The 20,896-nt window shown below is 50.7% G+C and overlaps 1 protein-coding gene across 8 annotated transcripts in view; it reads right to left on the bottom strand.

Annotated features, from left to right (window-relative positions):
* Positions 1–245: 245 nt before the first annotated feature.
* The window catches only part of LOC109305793 (titin-like), a 74,382-nt gene continuing 53,731 nt past the window's right edge, over positions 246–20,896 (bottom strand). For 4 of the 8 annotated variants that reach the window (XM_019528889.1, XM_019528941.1, XM_019528914.1 and 1 more), the window contains 8 exons: positions 14,917–14,976; positions 14,435–14,763; positions 11,618–11,746; positions 9,643–9,735; positions 4,756–4,837; positions 2,719–2,831; positions 1,078–1,255; positions 856–947 (listed from right to left, as the gene is read on the bottom strand). In XM_019528889.1, coding sequence (XP_019384434.1) covers positions 940–947; positions 1,078–1,255; positions 2,719–2,831; positions 4,756–4,837; positions 9,643–9,735; positions 11,618–11,746; positions 14,435–14,763; positions 14,917–14,976 — 992 coding nt within the window. In that variant the 3' untranslated portion in view covers positions 856–939. The other 4 variants (XM_019528898.1, XM_019528923.1, XM_019528932.1 and 1 more) reach the window with 4 other exon arrangements.

Below are 20,896 nucleotides of genomic sequence, written 5' to 3'. Positions count from 1 at the left end.
GCAGCATGGGTCAGCAGCTTGAGAAATCATCAACACTGTCACGAAAAGAGTAAAAGGTGAAAGTCAACAGTTAAAACAGCCTAGCGTGTGTATGTACGTGTGTGTGTGTGTGTGTGATCTATACCGTCATTCAATAGGAACAGCAGAAACCCAAGCAGCAAGGGGGACACAAAAAAATAACAACAAGAACGTCGTGTAGGGAAAGAGTGTAAATAACGGTGGAAAAAAAAAAAAAAAAAAAAAAAAAAAAAAAAAAAAAAAAAAAAAGAGGAAGGTCACAGCTTTTCCCCATTAACTCCAGCCTGGCTTTGGCCCGCAGGCAGCGACGGAGCGAAGCTCAACGGCCCCCGACCCAGGGCTGGCTTAAACACCCCTTCGGCTGACAGATCCCCGGCCCCCTGTCCTGAAGGCAGAAGCCTGACCCTCGAGCTGGCCCTGAGAGCCGCCCCGGTGCAAGGACGTCAGGTGAAGAGAGGAGAGGGTGGCGCGGGACAGGGGGACTGTCAGGGCAATGGAGACCGAGGCAGCCTCCCCGAAAGGAAGCTAGCCCTGCTCGCGTGCGGTGCCCTTCCCCTCTAGAGCCAGGCGCCGGGTTAAGGGGGCCAAGCTGAGTCCCCCTGGGAGCGCGGAGGGGGAGACTGCGGGAGTCACAAGCCTTGCTGAGAAAGCGCTGCAGAAAGGTCTTCTGCAAGGGGAGCCGGCTGGTGCAGTGGTGACGAGGCGGTGGCCGCGCCGCGCCGCGCCGGGCGGAGGTGCTGCTGGGGTTGGGGTTGGCGACGACGGTGTCCGCTCCGTGGTCCGTGCGAGCCGTGGCCTTCTCACGGAACGCCAGCTGGTGGGGGTCAATCTGCAGCGACACAAGGGGGGGGGAGGGGACAGCAGAGGAGACACAGGCAGGGGGAGGGACAGGGGACGGAAGACGATACCAGAATGTCATCATTAGATGCCTGGAAAATAAAAGGCAATTTTCTCCATTAAACATGAGGTGGCAGCAGCAGCGGCAGAGACATTGCTACAAACAAGCAGAGGCAAGCGGGGTCCTTGGGCACGGCCAGGCCACGGGGTGCTGCCACTTACTTGTTTCTTGTATCTGAGTGTCGAAGCTCTGACTGTCCCTTTGGTCACCACCGCCCGCGGCCGCGGGCACAGCCGGCCCCACTCCGTTCTCCTGCGTGTTGCCGCCCGCCGGGGGCACAGCCGCCGCTCCGTCCAGGGGCGCCACGGCTGGCGGCGCTGCCTCTTTGCTCTCCTCGGCCTGCAGCGAAACAAGGGGATCGGGAAGGACAAGGATGAGTCGGGGGAGACGGACGTGGCGTGGAACAGAGGCCGGGCTCTAGCCCCTCCGTGCTCACCAACGTGAAGGGCTGTGAATGCAGCAGAGGCACCCTGCCCTCTGCCCCTCTTCTTGGGGGTTGGACTAGGTGACCCACGGAAGTCCCTTCAAGCCCTGCTCCTCTACTATTTCTTCCCTGAGACTCGGTCCTTACAAACACGGCCCTCGCATTGGCTGATGGAAGCCGCGTGGGACTGGACAAGTGCCTGCACGGCCAAGACAGACGACCCAGATCCGGGGGCTCCCACAGCAGCCGCAACCAAAAGCAGCACCTTTCTCAACTGGAAACCATGCTGCCTGCATGCTTGCAATAGAGCTGGCTAGCCCGTGGGCAGGGGCGGTGGGAGCGCTGCTAGCTGCACATGGGAATCCCACGGCAAGTCAGCCAGGGCTGGGCGTGACGGACATCGGTGTGACCTGCACCTACCACTAATGCCACAGGTGACTCAACGGGCAGGAGCTCAGGAGGAGAGAAGCAGCTCTCAGCAGGCTGCACTCAGGCTGTCAACGTGGCCCAGGACTGTGAATACGTGTCTCCTACCTCTGCCCGAACCTAGCAGCTGCTCAATGCCATTCGCCAGCCAAGCTCCTGTTGCCCGGAAGCTAAAACCGACCCCAAAGGATTCCAGATACAATAGGGTTTCGAATGAAACCACAGGCACCGATAACAAATTGAAGAGGCAAATCTCCAGCACCAGGTCGATAGGTGCTGCATCAGCCCAGGCACTGACTATTAAGACAAGGACATTTTAGAGGACATAGCTGCATGTGGGCATGAGCGTCTCCCCGCTACAGCGAAACTCCAGTATGCTGCCCTGCGATCCCCAGAGCAGAGCTGGGCGCATGGGATGCCACATCCCTATGGCAGAGAAGTGTGCAAGAAGGGCAGCAAGCCATGGGAAAGCAGGGACCTACTCTTCCTTGTGTGCAGAGGAAGGCTCGGAGCCAGGCAGCTCCTGCGAAGGATTACCAGCTGCTGTGAAATCCCTGTCAGAGCACCGCACACATACATCTCAGCAGCCCGGTGCAAGGAAGAGTACTGCTGATCAACTGCAATGGCTCCGAGAAGATGGGCAGTTATGCATACACACCGCTTGGACTCACGAGCCGCTGTGGAGGGAGTGGGGGCTGGAAGGCAGGTTGCCCTTGCGCCCGTGCCACCCTGGGCCCGACTACGGGTCTAATGCAGAAGGTTTTATGTAGTGCCGGCACTGCCAGGGTCAGGGGTGGGCTACGCCCTGGAGGGGGTCCAGCAGCAGACTGCTCGAAGTGGAGCCTGGGCTTGCAGCTCCCGCCCCGTTCAGGGTGGTGATGGGAAGGAACGAGACAAGGAGGTGGAAGGAGCCCGAGGCCTGCCTGGCCGCGGGGCAGCACGTGGCACCCACCTTCACTGGGCCTTCAGTGGGGGTTTGCCCCGTGCTGTCCACGGAGCCCGCCTTCGCCTGCGCTTTCTCCTTGGAGTTCAGCTTCTGGTTCTCGATCTTGATGTCTCCTCCCCCTGCAGCGAGAGGGGGAAACTCAAACATCTGCTGGCTTCAGAGCTGGGGGTGCTCGGAGCCCATTAAGTTGAGCCAGGCCTGCCCCAGTCCCCCTTGCCCCATCATGCGTTCCTCTGGAGGCCAGGGAAACAATGCCCATGCCTCAGCTTTTAACCAACTCCGGCCCAGGCTCAAATCTGATCCCTGCCAAGACAGAAACCTGGAGGCCTCCCTCTGTGCAGACAAAGCCACAGTGGAACCAAACATGACTTCCAGAATCAGACCTCAGAGAAAAAACTGGCTCAGAGAAAGCCAAGGGTCAGGAGAAGTGCATCGAAGCAGCACACGAAAAGCCTGCAATCACCACCACCTGCAATCCTCACCCCAAACACACTCCTTCAAAGGGGCTGAAAGGTCGAGACACGGTGGGCTGCTACCCCCAGCTGTCCTCTTGTGCTGCCTTTGTGCCCCGTGACCTGGTCTCTGCAACCTCAACTCTCTTCTGCGGGGTCTAAGAAGGGCTTGAGGCCTGGCCTTCGGGGTGCCTGTGCTGAACCACACTCCCTTTCCCTTTCCTCCGCTGCCAGCTGCCTTCACAGACCACCACTGCCGGGGGCAGAAAGACACGTGTCCCATTCGGCCAAACCCCAGCGCCTGCAGTGCAATCCACGCCGTGACCCCATGGTGCAGCCGGTACGGAGGGGAGGCCCCTCCAGTCCCAGGGCTGGGTGCCCTAATCTTTGCTGGAGCAGCAGGAGTGACCTGGTGTTTCTGCCAAGTGCCAACTGAACTCGGTCAGCAGCCTGTGGCCCTCAGGCTGGATCTGGGCCACGGAGCTGGGGCTTCAAGCTCGGGGCCTGTGCGGGATGGGAAAGCCCCTGGCGGCAGCCCCCACTGCCGACCGTGGCTGGCCAGTCCAGCCTGCTGCGGCTTTAAAGAAACGCCCCAGCTTTCCGCAGACAGACCGGCAGCATCCTTCTGGCCCACTGGACTCCATTCGATATCCAATGCAGCAGACAAGTCTGGCAGGGGTGCTGCGTTTTAATCAGCCCTGACAAGAGCAGTTATTGTTGGGTCCGACTTGTGACTGCCGCGGGCTGCCCAGACAGGGGTCATGTTTGTGGCACCGTGTTCTCAAAGAGGGAGGCAGTTTTGGATGCACTGAACTGTGATGCTGTGCACAAAGCTGGCTCCGGGCTGGGCACAAGGGCTTCTTGGGAACAAAGGCACAGGCAAACTCATGTTCGAGCAGGCACCCTTCCTTAGCGGGGTCTCCTGGGTGCACAGAACTGCCCTGTTAGCAAAACTAGCAACCATCTGGGGCCTGACCATAGGGTCTTGGTCGTCTAACCTCCCCTGTAAAAACAAGCAAATTTAGGTAACTGGCCACCAGCTGTTACACCCTGCATTAGAGCTACACTGAACCCAGTGCCGGGTTAGGAGCCCAAAGAAAACCTCGGACACGCAGGAACCGGTGCAGCACGACTGCCGCGTTCCCATCCAACACCTCCACGGTGCGGACAGCCTCAGGATACTCCAGAGCCGGGTCACGATACATACAGAGTCGCAGGACAAACGGTGCCCTGGAGGGAAGTGACTTTGCCCCTCGGCAGTGCCTTCTCCGAGAGGAGCTCAAGGCAGGAGACAAACATGAATTAAGCCTTCAGATCAACTTTGTAAAGTGGGAGCGATCGAGGCTGAGAGCTAAGCAGCTTGCCTGAAGTTAAACACCGAATTCCTGCCACCAGCCAAAGTCTGAGGCCAGGCTTTCCGATTCCCAGCTCCTTCTCTACCCATGTTATGCTGCATCCGTAAGTAACTAGGCATCCGCTTGACAACCATCCGTCTGCCTCGCTAGTCCCTTTGCAAACCAGAGCTACGTCGCAACGACACGCAATATTCACAGCCTGGCAGAGCATACAGAGGACGTGCCAAGAGACTCACCTGGCTTGTGCTTGATAGTCGTTTTGGAGCCGCACTTGGAAGACACCTTGGAAAGGTCAACTTTCTTGGTCTGGATCTGCACCTACGGAGACGAGGGAGAACAATGCAGTGCACAGAAAGTGTTTCTTGCGGAGCCAGGAGCCGCGGTCAGTCGTACTCAGTTAACCTTCTTCTGCCCCCTTGCCACTCAAACACCTTTTCCTATGAACTCACTAGCTCAGCAGTTCTTAAAAAGGCAAATATTTACCAGCACTACCAAAAGCCCTGGCTCAGTCAGCAGAGGGTAAGATGTGTGCAGACAGACGCATGTCAAGGAAAGCTGATAGATGGACAGGGGCCGGAGAGGAGTCACGGAGCAGAGCGCACATCCATGCGAGTACAAATGCCCCACACCGTCTCTCCCCAGCACCAACCCAGGCGCTGAAGATTTAAGGCCTCCAGCCCAGCGTCAAGGAAAAAACCCCCCAAACTCAGCAGCACTGCCCCAACTCCCTGTGGAGTGTCAAGTTCATACCCAAAGTTCATAGCCTTTTCTTCACTGCGTTATCAGCCAACAAACTAAGGTGTCAACAGACTTCATATCAAATGTCCAATGGCTGTTTATAGGCATCCGGGATGGGTTTGTACATCAGCTAAGAACGGGGAGCGAGCAATCACTGTGCCCACGGACAGGCCTTGCTACTCTTATAACCAGGTCTTGCTTGGGGTTCTTGGAAACCTGCTCCAAAACCCCTCGTCTTTCCCCACTGCATTTTATTCACTTCAGCCACACTTTTCCCACATTGTTTCCTGGCCGTACCCCATGAGATATTTGGGCCTGGTCCACAGCTGGCTGTGAACCTCCAAGAAAAAAAAGGAGCAATGCAAGTAGTGACGTTAGTAGTTTAGTAAACGAGCCTGAGTCAGTAACGAGCCAATATCCCACCCTGTGGCACCGCAACAGAACAAGGGGGAAGAGGCCTTTTCAGTCAAGGCCTCACAGGCAATCCTGAAGAGGATTTCATGGCCACTCCTCATGGCGAAGGGTTTGAGTCCTGACCCAGGCTCAACTCCACCTTCGGCAGCTGCGTTCTGCTTGCCCCCGAATCCAGGCGCCAGCTGCAGCTGCACATGAAATGCTTTAGTCTTGCTCTTTTACTCGCAGAATAGTTACAGGCCAGGCAGAAGTAGCACAGCCAATCTACCCCTGAAATGGAGAGCTAACTCGAAGGTGATCCACTGTGTCTCGGCTCTTCTCAGAGACTCCCAAAGTTACCAAAGCTTGAACATTTGTTTGCTTAGGACTGGATTCAGACTAACTTGATTTCACTGAAGCCACTCTAGTGCCTTCAGGCGGTGCTGCTCACTGTCACTATTACTGTCACAGAAGTCCCATCACATCTTCCCATCCCTTACTTGTCTACTCGTGTGCCCAGACACACGAGTAAGCCCTTCACCGAAGTCCCTCGGCAGCTGTTGCCCGAAAGCTTCTCATGTTTCCCAAAGCTAGTTTCATAAAACTCACTGCTACCTGGAACAAAACTTCCCCCTCGAAGGGTCAGGTCTTTTGACCCAGCGGCTCCAAGTTAAATGCTGACTTTGCTGCCTGAATTCAAGGGCTCAGGGTAGGAAGTCTGGTCCTTCATTAATTTCTGTTGGTTGTTCGCCTTTCTGCCCCTCTCCCCTTCCAGACAGAGTGCACAGCCACAACACGGAGACCCTACGTGGTCTCAGGTGAGCCCCAAACCACTGCACGCAGACTGAGCGTGCAGGAGGATGCACATACACAGCAGCCAAATGTTCTGCTCCAGGATTAACATCTGCTTGGAAGTGAGGCCTTTTCCACTGCTTCACTCTAGCATTTTCCCCTTATTTTTTAAAAGCATAATAATAAATTCTCTTCCCAGGTGGAATATAACACTGCGGCCTTTAAAGCAGAAGTGTCAAACTTTGCAGCCCACAGAGCTGTGTTGTAGGGCCTGTGAGGTTCATGGAGGGGCTAAGAATTCGGGTAGGGGTAAGCAGGAGCAAGGCGCACTGCTCAGATTCAGAGCACACAGGCCCCTTGGCACTGGGCAGCAGCAGTGGAGGGCGAGCAATAGCCATGTTAACGCCCACGGCCACCGCTCGCCCCATGGTCCAGATCCACAGGAGCAGTTTGACACTGCTACTTCGAAGTGTTTGTACCAAACATAACGTGAAAGCAGCAGCACCACCTACAACCCCTTGACCCCAGCTTCTTCGGTATCCGCACACACAATCAGCCCCTCTGTGCAAAAAAGGCAGGTCAGATATAGCTCTTGCAGCATTTTTCCCAGAACACCATAGGAATTAATGGGCTAGGAAGTTCCAGCCATTTCTACCACGGCCCAACCGTTTGTTTCAAGCCTTAACCTTGATTGTCGCTAATGACCGGTCCAAGGAATTCCCAATAGTCGCTACTGGGGAGACACGAATGTTTGAGGAGTCCATGGCTTCAGCATGGCTGATCTGGTGTTGGGCTCAAGGATTTCAAGGTGGAGCTGCCTTGAGCAGAACTAAATGAGCTGGACAAGAACTGTCCTGGGAGCACACACCTGCGTTAGTGCCAAGCAGCAGCGTGAGGGATAAAAGGAAATACTATCAGGAGCAGCCAGCTAGGTTCCCCAGGGCTCTTCCACTTGCACTGCCATTGCCCGGGCTGTGTTTAGAGATGACAGACACCTGGGAATACTGGTGTTAGCTTTTGGGCATCTGCAAGCTAAAAGCAGATGCGCATTTTACTCTGTTCTCGGAGCAAGCAGCTTAGCCGGTGTACGTACAGGAAGAAGTGCGGAGAGAAGGAAAGAGACTGGGAAAACCATGTGTGAAAATGGAAGCACCCCTCTTCTCTGCAATGGGGGAAGATTTGGAGACTTTAGAAAGGTTTTAAAGGAAGAAAAACACAGGCCACAAACTAAAGATTTACCCTGTACCACTTCTGCTGACAGCCAAGGAAGAAAACATGTGCAAGACCCTACTATAAAGATGCCAGTGATGGAACAGCAGCAGTTCCCAGAGAAAGCCCCTCTACGTGCGCGGATGAACACTCTGATAACGGCAGCTACCCTGCAACCATTTGGTTTATTTTGGGCTGTAAATCCAGATGATAGGTACAGTCTGTCCCAAGGAGATAATCTATGGTAAGAAACAGGAACATGCCAAAGCTAGAGAGCCACACAGCACATGCACTCCCCACCCAGGTGGTGTGCTGGTCTAACATGCCCTCCCCGGCCTTCGACTGAGCTGGGCTGCTGGTGCCTTCATGAAAAATGACAGACACACGCTCCGACTGCAAGAACACGAAGACGCAGTGGAGGGTACAAATGGCTCACATTACTGCTGCCAAATAGTAGCAAATTAATTGCATAAATGCAAGTCTGAGCACCCATGACCCCTCACTAGAACAGTAGCCCAGAAAGATGGAAATTACAGCCTTGCTCCTCCTAGCTGTACTCTGGGAGACAAGCTCTGACCACCTTCTGGAGAGGATTAATAAGGCTTTGGTTTGATAGATTTACTAATAAAAACTATCATGAAGGATTCCTTTGCAGCATCTGGTGGAAAAGTGTGTTGCCAAGAGAAAAAAATCAGAATGAGACACAAAAGCATGTTTTCCAGGGAAGGCACTCACACAGTCCACCATGCTCCAAGTCCTAGGGGTGCGTCTAGAGCCTCCAAAGTGAATGGGTGGCAAGCACTTAGGATGGATACAGGAGCAAGCAATGCTGCTACAAGGTACTCAGCACAGAGAGCATGTCCCCATAGCTGGGATATCTGCAGAGCAGAAAATGAGGCTGCCTCTACTGGAAGTAGTGAGAAAAGGATCTGCCCCGGTTTTGTAAAGGACATTTTGTGGCAGCACTTTTAAATCCTGTCTTGTTTGTAGCTGGTGGATTGGAAGAGAGAAAGGCAGGTCACCATCCCAGGCAACAACCCCACTCACCAGGGGAGCAGGATTTTGTATGGCAGGGACAACAGCCGTCAGCATGGGGCACGGAGACGGTGTAATTTTGGAAGATGCAAGACTTCTACATTTAAGCAGTAGTGAAGGTTGCTTGCTATCATTACTACGCTGCCTATCTTGAAACATCCAGAACATGCAGTCCTAAAAAATATCACCAACCACTAAGCAAATCAGCTCTGGCATTGACTTAAGGTAATGCAGGCTGTGCTCAGTGGGAAAAGCTGCCCTGACAGGTCAATACAGGATCACTTTAAAGCCTAGACTAGCACTTTGCATCGTCTGGACGAGCATTCAGAGCTACCCAAACCCACTCAGCTCTGGGCACCAGGCAACAATACTGTCATATACCGATTATGTTCGCAGCATCTTATCAGCTTCCCATGTCGAAAGAAACTGTCTGAAAAGTTGGCAGGTTTTTTCCCCAACTGCCTTCATTCCCTGCAGATGCAATACTCTGGAGTTGCTGCTTCTAACTGGTTAGTCTCAGCCCTTTTAAACCATTCCAGTTTGCCTGGGATTGGCTCAAATCCTGGGTAATGCAGTTCAAAACCTCTCAACCTTAGAGCCTAACTTTGGATGAATGAAAAGTTGTCAAAACCACCAGTTTAACTAACTAACCACAGATCTCAATTGGTAACACCCAAGCAGCACGGTAGAGTCTCTCTCCTTTCAATACAGGATTGTTTTAGATGGCTGCAGAGTGGAGCAAGTATATTTGCAATGTCATGAAAACATCATGAATGTGCTCCTAACATTAAACCTATCGCAGCTCAGAAGCCTCCTATCTACACGCCTAGCCAGAGGTGCTTATTTCGTTTCAGGCAGATGAACAGAGCAGAGTTAATCTCAGGAAACCACATATAGAAAGCAGTACATGAAAAGGAAGTTAGTAGAAAGACAGTGTGTCCAGAGCCCATACTTACATTCCCACCTCCAGGGACATGCTTAATATTGTCCTTGGAACCACACTTGGACTGGACATGGCTGTAGTTCGCTTTTTTGGAGACTATCTGGACCTAGAACATTACAGAACGGAAAAAATGACATGGGATAAGGGCTGGTTAGAATCGTCACGAGACAGGCTGGAGCGGGACGGACACGGTGGGTAGACAAGGAGCCGTGTTAAACTTAAACCCAACTTCAGTATTAGGTGCGAAAGAGCTCGGAGGAGGAGAGTGAGACAGCAACAAGCAAACAATGAGGCAGAGTGACTGAACAGATGGTGGTAGTGACAACACAGCTTAAGCACTACTGCAGAGGAAAACTCTGTCCTACACGCTGCACAGATCAGCATTTCACGAGTGCCCAGCTACCAAGAGGCCATTTGTGTGCGCCCTGGCAGCTCCCCGTATAAAGCTCTAGAACAACCTACTCTCTCTGACAAGGGCGTCCTCAGCCGTACGTTCGAGCAGGGACAGCTGCCTTCATTCCCTGCAGACACAATACTCTGGAGTTGCCACTTCTACCTGGCTAGTCTCTGCACTTTTAAACCATTCCAGTTTACCTGGGATTGGCTCAGATCCTGGGTGATGTGGTTCAAAACCTCGACATTAGAGCCTAACCTTGGAAGAATGGAAAGTTGTCAAAACCACCAATTTAACTTGGATGGCAGGAGGTCTGGTGCCAGCTGGATAGACTCATTGCTTCTTTTCTAACAAGCTGAAATGGTTCCAGAGCCCACGACACACAAGGATTATGTTAAAAGACCTGACTTGAACATCCAGAATTGAGGTTGAGAGAAACCAACGGCTCAGCTGCAATCAGTTTGGACAGTGGTTTCCAAACTGCACTCCATGAAACCCTGGAGGTCCATGAAAAGAGACTGACGATTATGGTCAAGCGGGCCGAGAGGTGGTATGCTACCATCACCCGACCTGGCCCAGCTGCCTGGCTCCACGTCAGCTCAGATGACTCGAGAGCCAGGGCCAGGAGAGGCGACATGCAAGGGTTCTGTGACATGAAGCAGTTTGAAAACCAAGTGCCCAAGGTCAGTCCTACAAGTTACTTACTAGAGAAAATCTTCTGAAACACAGTACAAGGCACAGGCTATAGACCAGGTGGAAGTGTCACACTGAAGCCCTTTTCTTGCATGCTTTCGAGTCATCACGTAGCTAGACTCACCTGCAACACCCACTTCTGCCTTAGAGGGTTTTTCACAGGACACTCAGCCAACCAAGGCAGATTGGATTCATTGCAACAGGGCCCCTGATGTTACCCAGCTGTGGGAATGTATCATTTGCTCACACTTACCCATGAACAGCCAGACCAATGCTGTTCTACATATTTAAGCCCCCACTCCCCGATGGTACCCAAGAAGATAGCACAAGATCACAAGTTAACGGCTTATCAGTCACCCCACCTCTTCTCTACTCCTCTCCCATAGCTCAGATACTGAGATGAGATTGTGCATCAGACTTCCAGGTAAGAAGTTGAAGCCATGGTGAGCCCTGGCTGCGAGATGTCAGAGAAGACTACTGATGCCATGCTGTCTGGACAGTCATAGGGAGGACTTGGGTCAAATTCTTGATGATTTGGGGAGGGGATTTGGTTAAAAGTGCAGGAACTATTGCTCCATCTCCCTAGTCCATGAAGAAGGGCAGCTTCTCTTCAGGCTCCCTCAATGCTTTGCTTTGCCCAAGGCAAATACAGAGGGCCTTCCTCCAAGAGGCTTTGGAAAAGAAAAAAAAGACTACATGTGGAAGTCACCACCAAGGATACTTCTACACAGACTCCATTAACAGTGTCATGGGATTTACAGGAAGGAAGTGGAAAAAGGTGCGTGTGGAGGAACAGCAATACTGACGAGAGAAAGGCAAGAGTTCAGGAGAAGGGAAAGTGACTCGAAATAGAAAGTTTTCCTTTCGCCTTCCACAGGTAAAAGTCTGAAATCCAACTCACTTTCCCATTGGGCTGTTTTTGTGCACTCTCTTTTGTGACAGTTGTTTTAGTAGTAGCCATTTTAGAGACTGCATTGGACTCAGGCTTTCGTGCGGCACCAGCTGATTCAGGTTTTTTCTCTACTTTCCCCTAGATGGAGACAAATGGATGATGAATTTAACTAGGGAAAAAAAAATCAAAGTAAATGTTGGAAGGAAACAATAGAATATAAAACCCGCCACTAGAAAGGTAGTGGACTGGACCAGTTGCATAAGACTTTTGTACAAATCTGAGAACTAGGAGGCCAGGTGGTCTCTTGGGTCTAGGACTGCTACAACAGAAACCACGGAGAGGCTGCGTCTCACTCAGGCACAAGCACTTGAGGAACCAGGCACCTGAGATGTGAATGGCATTATTTGCAGCAACTTCTCCACTCCTCCAACAGGATTGAATCGCGAAAGATCCCATCAAACATCAGCATTGCAGCACTTCCAAACAGGAAGGTGGGGAAATGGATACGACTGCTTGATAGTCTTTGGAAGAATTATATGCAGCATCTAAACTAAACAGTTGTGTTCAACCCTGCCCTGCTGACTGGACCGGGCTACAGGCTGGGCTACCTGGAGATGCCTTCACATCTCTCTACAACTACAAGGTGTTTACCTACATGTGCCTACCTCATTCTTGGCCGCTTATTTCCCCCACATGCTGATCTGACTCAGGCGACAGATTGGCTCGACACATCCTACAGGTTTAGAGTTAGTTAATTTAGGCGAGGCTTAAGCAAAAAGTTAGTTCGACACGATGATCTGCAGTTTTGGAAAACTGCAGTTGCAACCTCGGAGATCCCATTTGCTGCCGACTTGCATTAGGGTTCATTACAAAAAGGTGAGAATGTGAGGCCAAATTTAAGACCAGCAGCCATCCTGCGCTCTAAGCTAATTGATAAAAAAGTAATAAAACAGGCAATGCGTCTGCCATGATCTTATACTTTGCACGTGTCATAAAAGCAGATCATAATTTTAAAAGTCCTGCAAGCAGCAAAACGATTCTCTAACCGAACAGTTCATCACAGCTTTGCTGCCGTCATGCAGTGGAAATGATCTGATAAAATAAGGGAGACAGCACAAGCAATGTTCCTTAGTGCCCCAAGGTCTTGGCAGAAAGCCTGGCAGGCCTCCCAAATGCTAAAACAGGTCTTTTCCCTTTATTCTTATTTTTTTAAACAAGTAGTGAGGAGGTGAACCTCTGAGTGCCTGCTGAGCAGAGTATGAAGAACCTCCCAAGCTCTCAATCTGGTCTCTACTTGCTTTACAGGTGGGAGTTCCTACTTTCCTCCGCACCCTGAAGCCTTCCAGAGCTAGATCTGGTCATCCTTTTCAGATTCAAGGGTGAAAGTTTCTCCCTTCTGGGATACTAACCTCTAAGGACTATGCTATGACCTTCTACAGTCATAAGTCTGAGGTTTCTTATAACTTATTTTCAAGCAGGTGATGCCATTTACGGCATGCTGCAGTGGTGCCTAGGAGGACCCGTTGTTTTAATGTTTCTAACAGAGGTTACAGCTCCCAGCAATAATATGTTCCATTTTAGTGACCTATTCTGAGAAGGAGGTTTACACAGCACGATCTTCACTGCAGGAAAGCATGGCTGCAATCTGCTCTAACTAATGCAAGGTAAAGCCTCTGATTATAGATAAATTGCCAACACCACCTTTGGTCAGGCAAGGAGTAGGATATAGGATACCTGATAATGCAGAATGATCATGCATCTCCACGAGATGTATAATATGGATGATGTTAATGACTGACTTTCAATATGCTGATGAATGCATACAGTATGTTAATCTCAGACTCCTAGAAAGGGCTCTAGAGGCACTACAAAGCTCTTCGCCTTTTTGTGGTAAAGAGCCACAGTGAAAAAATTCAACAGAAAGCCCCTGTATTTAGTCACAAGCTATGTCCTATCCGTGCTTTCAGTTGCCTTTCCTCATGCAAGTCTCATGAGCCACTTCTCTTACAACAGCTGTCTCCAAAATTTGCTGTGGCCACCAGGGAGGGGGTCTTGAGAACAGCACACAGACTTAATTTCAGCTTCAGAGCTGCACATTCCCAATGTCATTTGGGGCAGCCCGTCCTGGGACTTGCTCCCGAATCCAGGTCTTCCATGGGGTAGCACATAAATCTACCTTCCATATCATTTACCACAGCATTTCTCAACCTGTGGGTCGTGACCCAAACATGGGTTGCAAGAATATATGAAATGGTTGTGAATAAACTTTAAAAATAGATCAAACTTAAAAAAATGGATTCTCCTTTAAAGGAGAAGAACATGGGAAATTGGCTTTTCTCTTGCAGGCTGGCAGAGCTCCAGCCTGCAAGAGGCTGTACACCCCCTCTCCTGCCCCACACACTGGGGAGCTGGGGCCTGGGGGCAGTGGGTCAGGAGTGAGGGGCACTGGGTTGGGACTGGTCATAGTGTACAAATGGGTCCTGGTACAAGAAAGGTTGAGAGCCACTGACTTAGCAGACTGAACTCCTCTATTTGAAACAGAAAAGTGAACTCTCAGCTTTCTCACAAGGTAGGTTCTAGATAAGAAGCACGCCTCTGTTCTCGGCGGTGAAAGGTTTTTGGAGTCTTATTAATATTCCCAATAAGAGCCTGTTATGTGTACATGCTTGTCCTGCCACCTCACTATTGCCTCGTGCAGACTGCAGGACCCAAGAAGAGCTCTGCAGGCACAAACACAACCAGGCCAGGGAGCAGAGGGAAGAGCGAGGAACACCAACCACTCTTAAATGCGAGTTCACATAGTTCCAAATGCGGCCACAGACTTACCTTTCCTCCCCCAGGCTGATGCTTAATGTTATCTGTGGATCCAATTTTGGAGCGTACGTTCTTCAGGTCTGGGGCAGAAACACTGCTGGTTGGGCGAGACGGCTTGGATGTGGTGCTGGTTTTCAGCGGAGCTTTGGCTGCCAATGGTTTTTTAGCATCTGCATTTGCACTAGAGGCTGTGGCGGGCCTGGTGGCAGCTGGCTTGGGTTTGGGGCGACTGGTGGCAACTCCAGGTGAAGTCATAGTAGTAGTAGGGGTGGTAGCAGTAGAGGTTGTTGTGCTACTCTTCAGCGAGTTTCCAGGAGCACTCCTTGGACGGCTCAAGTCGGCTGCAGTAATCATAGAAGAAAGGAGAGGTTGGGGGAAATGTCGTTCGTGTCAAGCAGAACATGTGCAGCTGCGAAGGAGCTAGTGACCCACTGAACAAACACTCCTGCCATCAAACAGACATGGGGGCAGAGGCAGGAACTGATCCAGGTTACCTGATGGTGATTTCACAGGGGTCTTCTTGGCATCTGCAGGCTTGGTTTCAGTCTTGATAGCTGCAGAGCAGAAACATAATCAGCCTTCTCTGCATTATTTCAGTATAAACACATTCATTACCACCACTCGGAGTGAAAACCAAAGCACGCAAGCAACCCTTCAGGGTGCTGGCACTATTTCTTGGAGAGGCCAGATATTCTCTAGCATTGCTCTGGTGTCACGACTCCCACACCACTTTTGAGTGGCAATCCTCCTCCCTTGCTACTTGTTTTGGGCTTACACTCTTTCCTGGCCTTGGGAGGGAGCATCTTATTGCACACAATGCAGCACAGCTCATGTCTCAGATCAACCCAGTTTGAGGCAAAAATAATTCTTGAAAACTCAGGAATGTTCAAACGTGGCAGATGGAGAGGGGGGATTTGGGGTTTTACTCTCTTCTTTTTAAATAGAAAGCGTTTTGCCCGCCTTACAGCAATTACTCTTTCTAGAAACATTCGCCTTCCAACACCCTTAAATCAGCCTGTCTATGCACCCATTCAGGTTGCCTTTATTGGATCAGTTTATGGCCTTTTCTCAACTTTCTTCACCACATGATAAAAGCAGGATTGTTGCTTTTTGAAACCTGTTTGCCTTTATTTAGCCACAGCCACAATACCATTGCTAACATGATCATTTTACCCAATAATTTTCCAGTACACAAGGTAATGCATCCAACATGAGATAATTATTTTGGACCTCATAATAACAGATAAAGAAGAATTAATCACTAGACCAGAAATTGGTGGTTGCCTAGAGACCAGCAACTATGACCTGATTGTACTCCATATGGGCAGAGAAAGGACAGGCACAAGCAGCAATAGCTATATTTGGCACACGTAAAGGGCAGATTTTTCAAAGCTAAGAAAAATTATATGCAAAATTTGTTAGGAGGAAGAAGATAACTGAGAACTGGGGGGGTTTGTCAACAGGAGTTTGATGGGCAGAAAGCCACAATTCTGCTATCAAGAAAAGGCAACTTTGCCCCTTCTGAGTCAGTGACAAAGTGCAGACAGTAATTCGAAATGTAAAAGCAACTTGTAACAGGTGGGGGAAAAAAGGCAAGTTATGAAGTACAAAACAAGCGATAAAGGAAGCTGAGGGATTTGATAAAAATCTGTGGCTGGAAGAGCTAAGGATGCCAAGAAGCTTTTTTTTATTTACAAGTATATGAAAATCAAGAAGTCCTAGCTATTGGACATAGCCCCGACACTAGATGAAGTTGGGCAAGTCATTAATAGTGGTACAGAAAAGGCAGAAGTGCTCAATAAACGTTTCTTTTCTGTACCTGAAAAGCAATAGGCTAATAATGTTAGAGGGTGAAGCTGAAGTACATGCCAGCCTATTAATAATAAAGGAAGAATCTGATAGTCATCTAGTAGGGATCTATCTTCTTAAATTGACTCCTCCGTGCGACTTATATCCAGGAGTCCTAAAAGAACTGTCTGGTGAGATTTCTGTCCCACGGATATTTATTTTGCATTCAACATCCTTGAACTCTGGGGAAATCCCAGATGCCTGGAAGAGTGCTAATGTGCCAGCAGGCAAAATGGGCATGGAAGAGGTGCTGGTCTACTCTAGGCCCTTAGGCTGACAGCAGCCCTCCTGGGCATTGGTAAGGACTTGGTGCGTTGCCACGTGAGAAATGACTAGTTGGGACAGGCAACACTGACTGCCACAAGAACCGTAAGGTGGGGAAGGAACTGCTGAAGGGCAGGCGCTGAAGGAGCAGCTACTGGACTGGAAGGGATGTTTCTAGTGGAGAACGGCAAGGATCCAGCTTAGGATCAATTTACTTATTCCCCACCACCCCCAGCAACCTTGGCAACAAACAAACGAAAACCAATGCTATTCTGATGAAATGTGTTGACTACAAGGTTGGGGGAGACTGTCAGCACAGAGGAGAATCAGATCACCACACAGGAAGAACCGGGTGACCTTGAAGATGGATGTACCAATGCAAAAGTCACGCACGTAGGAACCAACAACTAGGATTTCTGCTCATAAATTGGAAACGATGGAGGATGAGAAAGACCTGAGCGTACTAGTTAAGTCACAGACTAATGATATGACGCGGTTACAAAAAAGGCAAATGCAGCCTAGAATGAATCAGATGAGGCAGCTCCACAATAACAGGGAAATACTAATGCCCTGGTGATAGGACTTCATTTGGAGCACTGCGTACCAGCCGGCAACCCACGCGCCAGGAAGATGGATTCAGACTGACACAGGACAGAGAAGGGCTATGAGCATGATCAGGGGGCTGGAGACCTTGTTTTAGAAGAGCTTGGCTTGTTTAGCCTCAGGGAACGAAGATATACGGTTGCTGCCTATAAATGCAACAGGGCAGGAAGCACTAGGGGAGGGAAAAAGGCTATTCAAGCTAGGGCTGTTCAACTTCTGAGCGCTCGGGGGCTGCAGGGCGCCCAGCCACAGGGTGCATCATGCTGCGCCGCACCAGGTGTCGCTCACCTCTCACCACGCCGTGTGGCAGGCACCCCCACTGCACTGTGCCCATACTCCCACGCCATGCAAGGTCCCCGAGCCTCCTGGCCATGGGCTCTGCTGCTCTGTCCACACACAGACATGGGTGGCAGAAGCTAGAGGGCAGAGGGAAAACCCAGAGACTCCAGCAGCAGAGCCATGCAGGGAGCAGTGCCCTGGACCAGGAGCCCAGAGACAACAGGTTAACCCACCTCAAGGGCCGGAGCAGCCTGAAGACCACCTCTTGGGCAGCCCTGATTTAAGCTGAATCACTATTGGCACCAATTAAGTATATGCTGGCCAGGAAGGTGTTTTGGCTGGAAATCAGAAGAAGGTTCTCAGTGATAAGGAGTGAGATCATCTTTGCCAGGAGATGGACGAGATGGACCTCGAGCAGTCCAGTAAACAGGCTGTCTAACATGGCTGCATGGGCTAGCAGGGGATGGACCTCCGTAAACCACAAGATCCCTGTCACTCCTCTGTTCAAACCCAAAACAACGGGAAAACTGAGATGAGATTCAGTTAATCAAGAACAAAAGGCGAGGAATACCACTGCAATCCGCATGGTTTCGTGGGAAATGCGTCTTGCCAAAGGACCCAGTTCCTTCCTTTGAAAAGTCTGTTACCTCTGTGCAGCAGTCTCAAAGGCAAAAAGGGCTAAAGGCGAGTGGTGGCTGTGCACGCAGGAGAGTGGCAAATAGGAAGGCAGCGATTTGAGCTTAGTATATGGCCTCAGTGAGAGCGACACAAACCTGTGTGTCCAATTGTGGCATCCATTTTAAAAAGGTGGCTTTAAAAGCTAGAGAAGCAGCAGAAGAGAGCCACAAAACTGGTGTGATGGCTAGAGAAGATGCTTTACAGCAGGGGTGTCGACCTCAGATCAGTAGGCAGGCCTCATTCCCTGCCAGCAGCCAGGGATTAACACAACCACTGCTCCCCGCAACACTGACTGCCTCCAGTTTCTGCTGATTTTCATCACTGATGGCAATCAAAAAATGCTACCTTCAGTGGTGGCAAAGGGGGGGTGGGGGGGAAGCAGGGGTGGTGTTAACCCCCTGGGTGCTGGCAGGGAATATGGCCCACCAACTAATATGGGTTCTACATTGTACCAGGGAACTGGCTCTGCTCACACAGCAGTCTCTCCTTCCGATTCCCCATGAGCCAGTGCAGACCCTGGGCAGTGAGAAGCCCTGTGGACCCCCAGCTGTAGCTCTGACACCCCTGCTTTATAGCAGCAGCCTTCGGGCACAAACAGATGCAACCCTTGTCTGGATCTCAAACGATGCTGATGGAAGGCTTGGTAACGATCCGCGCCCCCTTTGATGAAGGTTAAAAGTTGCATCCGTCCATAGCCTTGGAGAACTCCGGCTGTCTCTCATAACAAAGACGACTGAGAGGCGATGGAGTGGGTATGTAGTTACTCGGGTGCAAAACCCAGGGTACGAAAGGACTCCCATCTAGCAAAAAAGACAGTGCAAGAACAATAGGCCAACGAGTGAAGCCAGATGCTTTCCAACTAGAAATAAAGAGCATGCTTCACAGTGGCAGCGATTGACCACTGGAACAGGCAGATTCTCCATCTCGAGGTCACAGCATCCAGGTTAGAAACTCTTCTTAAACACAGTTTTTAACCAAGCAGAAGCTATTAGGCTCACGCAGGGTGAAATTAAGGCTTCGATCCATAGGTCAGGCTACATTCTCTCACATTCTTCTGGCTTTGAACTTCACGGACCTACAAGCCTTCAATTCTCGGTTTCTCAGATCTGTGAATCACTGCGTGACTCCACCTCTCCTACATTTTTCACCGCTATCCCAAACGCCCACTCTCCGGACACCCGCAGTGCGTTCTCTGCCATCGCATCTTCCGGGAACAGGCTCTCCACCTCCGCCCATTGCCTTTGTTGGCTTCCCCCCCGCCCATTCCCAGTTCTAGACTAACTCTGCTTTTCAGCTCCTTGTGGATCTGCTCTGGCGGACCTTCACTCTCTGCCCCTCAGCCGTGGGTCTCATGCGCTGTCGGTGCTGGAGGCTTCCCCCTCTGCAGTTCCTGCCATCTGGACCATCTTTCCTGCACCTCTGCTCCCTTCAGAGCTCATCTCCCCATACTCACGCCTCAGATCGCTGCAGGACGAGAAGCTAACTGAACTGAAATCATTAAAATCTAGAAAGCCTTCTGGACTAGTATGGGCACGAAAGAGAGAGGTGAAAGACTCTGTGGACTAGGGGCTCTGCTGTATGTCACAAGGGATCCAGCTCAGCTGGTTGGTTCCTCTCCAATTCTGTAATTGTTCATTACAGGGTTTATTCTCCCTTCCTCTGAAGCATCCAGGGCTGCACTCCAGCGACTGCCGGTCTCGCAGGGGACTGCAGTTCCTGGGTTTCAGTGAAGTTGAGACTGGCTGCTGCTGTCCTTAGAGGGAAGAGGGTTTATAAATTAAGATACTGGAACCTGTGGGCCAGACTGGCTACCATCACTGGCAAACTTCAGCACGAGACACGACGGGCTGAGCTGTGCTGAGGCACCATCACTTTGCAACTTCTGCTCTACGCTGGTAATGCTGAATGGGACCAGTGCAATCCCCTGCCTACGCACACACATCTCCATCCCCTTCTTCACATCACAACTTTCTCAGCTGAGGGAAGAGGGTAGGCAGCACTCGCACCAAGATACCAGCCTGGCCTTCTTCCAGTTCTTATTTCCAAATGTTAACCCCAAAATGGTGTGCTAGTTCAATCTGCCCTATACTCTATCAGCAGCACTTTAGCAGACTACAGCTTTGTGACAAAACCAACAGGGTCCTTGAAGTAGCCTTTTTTGGTTCCAAGACCTGTCTCTGGATTTAATTCTTGGCCCCAATTACTAGACACCCTGACAGACTCAGCCTGCTGAAAGTACGTGGCCCTCTTCCCTCACAGTTGTACTTATATCCTCTCTTTTAGAAACAGGATTTTCAGGCAGGGATTCACCAACCAGGGTGCCACAGGTCCATCGGGTGCCTTGAGATCCTTTCAAGGGTGCCACAGGGTGCTACAGTGTTGTTAGCAGCATTAGGTTTATAAAACATGGTTCACAGATAAACCCGGAGACTTCAAATAGAAATCCATAGTTGTGGTCTTTCTGAGTTCTTTGAAACAGGAAAGCTGCTCTAATGTTTTTCCCCAAGGCAAAAAAGGAGTGAAGAGAGCTGGCATTTTCCAAGAGGTGTCTTGAGTCTACCCAATGATACCTCGAGCCTAAAAAGGTTGAGTACCACTGTTCTCAGGACTAGTTTCCATCACCAGACACAAGTGGTGGCTATGAAGGTTGAGTTTAGGGAGGCTAACAGATCTTACGGCGACAGGCTGAGAGCAATGGGACTCTTTAGCCTGGAAAAGCGTAGGCTCAGGGGTGATCTGATGGCCACCTATAAGTTGATCGGGGTGACCACCAGGATCTGGGGGAACGTTTGTTCACCAGAG

The sequence above is a fragment of the Crocodylus porosus genome, unplaced genomic scaffold (genome assembly GCF_001723895.1).
Source record: "Crocodylus porosus isolate Cpor-Errol unplaced genomic scaffold, CroPor_comp1, whole genome shotgun sequence".
Classification (NCBI taxonomy): Eukaryota; Metazoa; Chordata; order Crocodylia; family Crocodylidae; genus Crocodylus; species Crocodylus porosus.
Note: the sequence above shows the minus strand (reverse complement) of the source record. Positions and strands in the feature narration are given on the sequence as shown.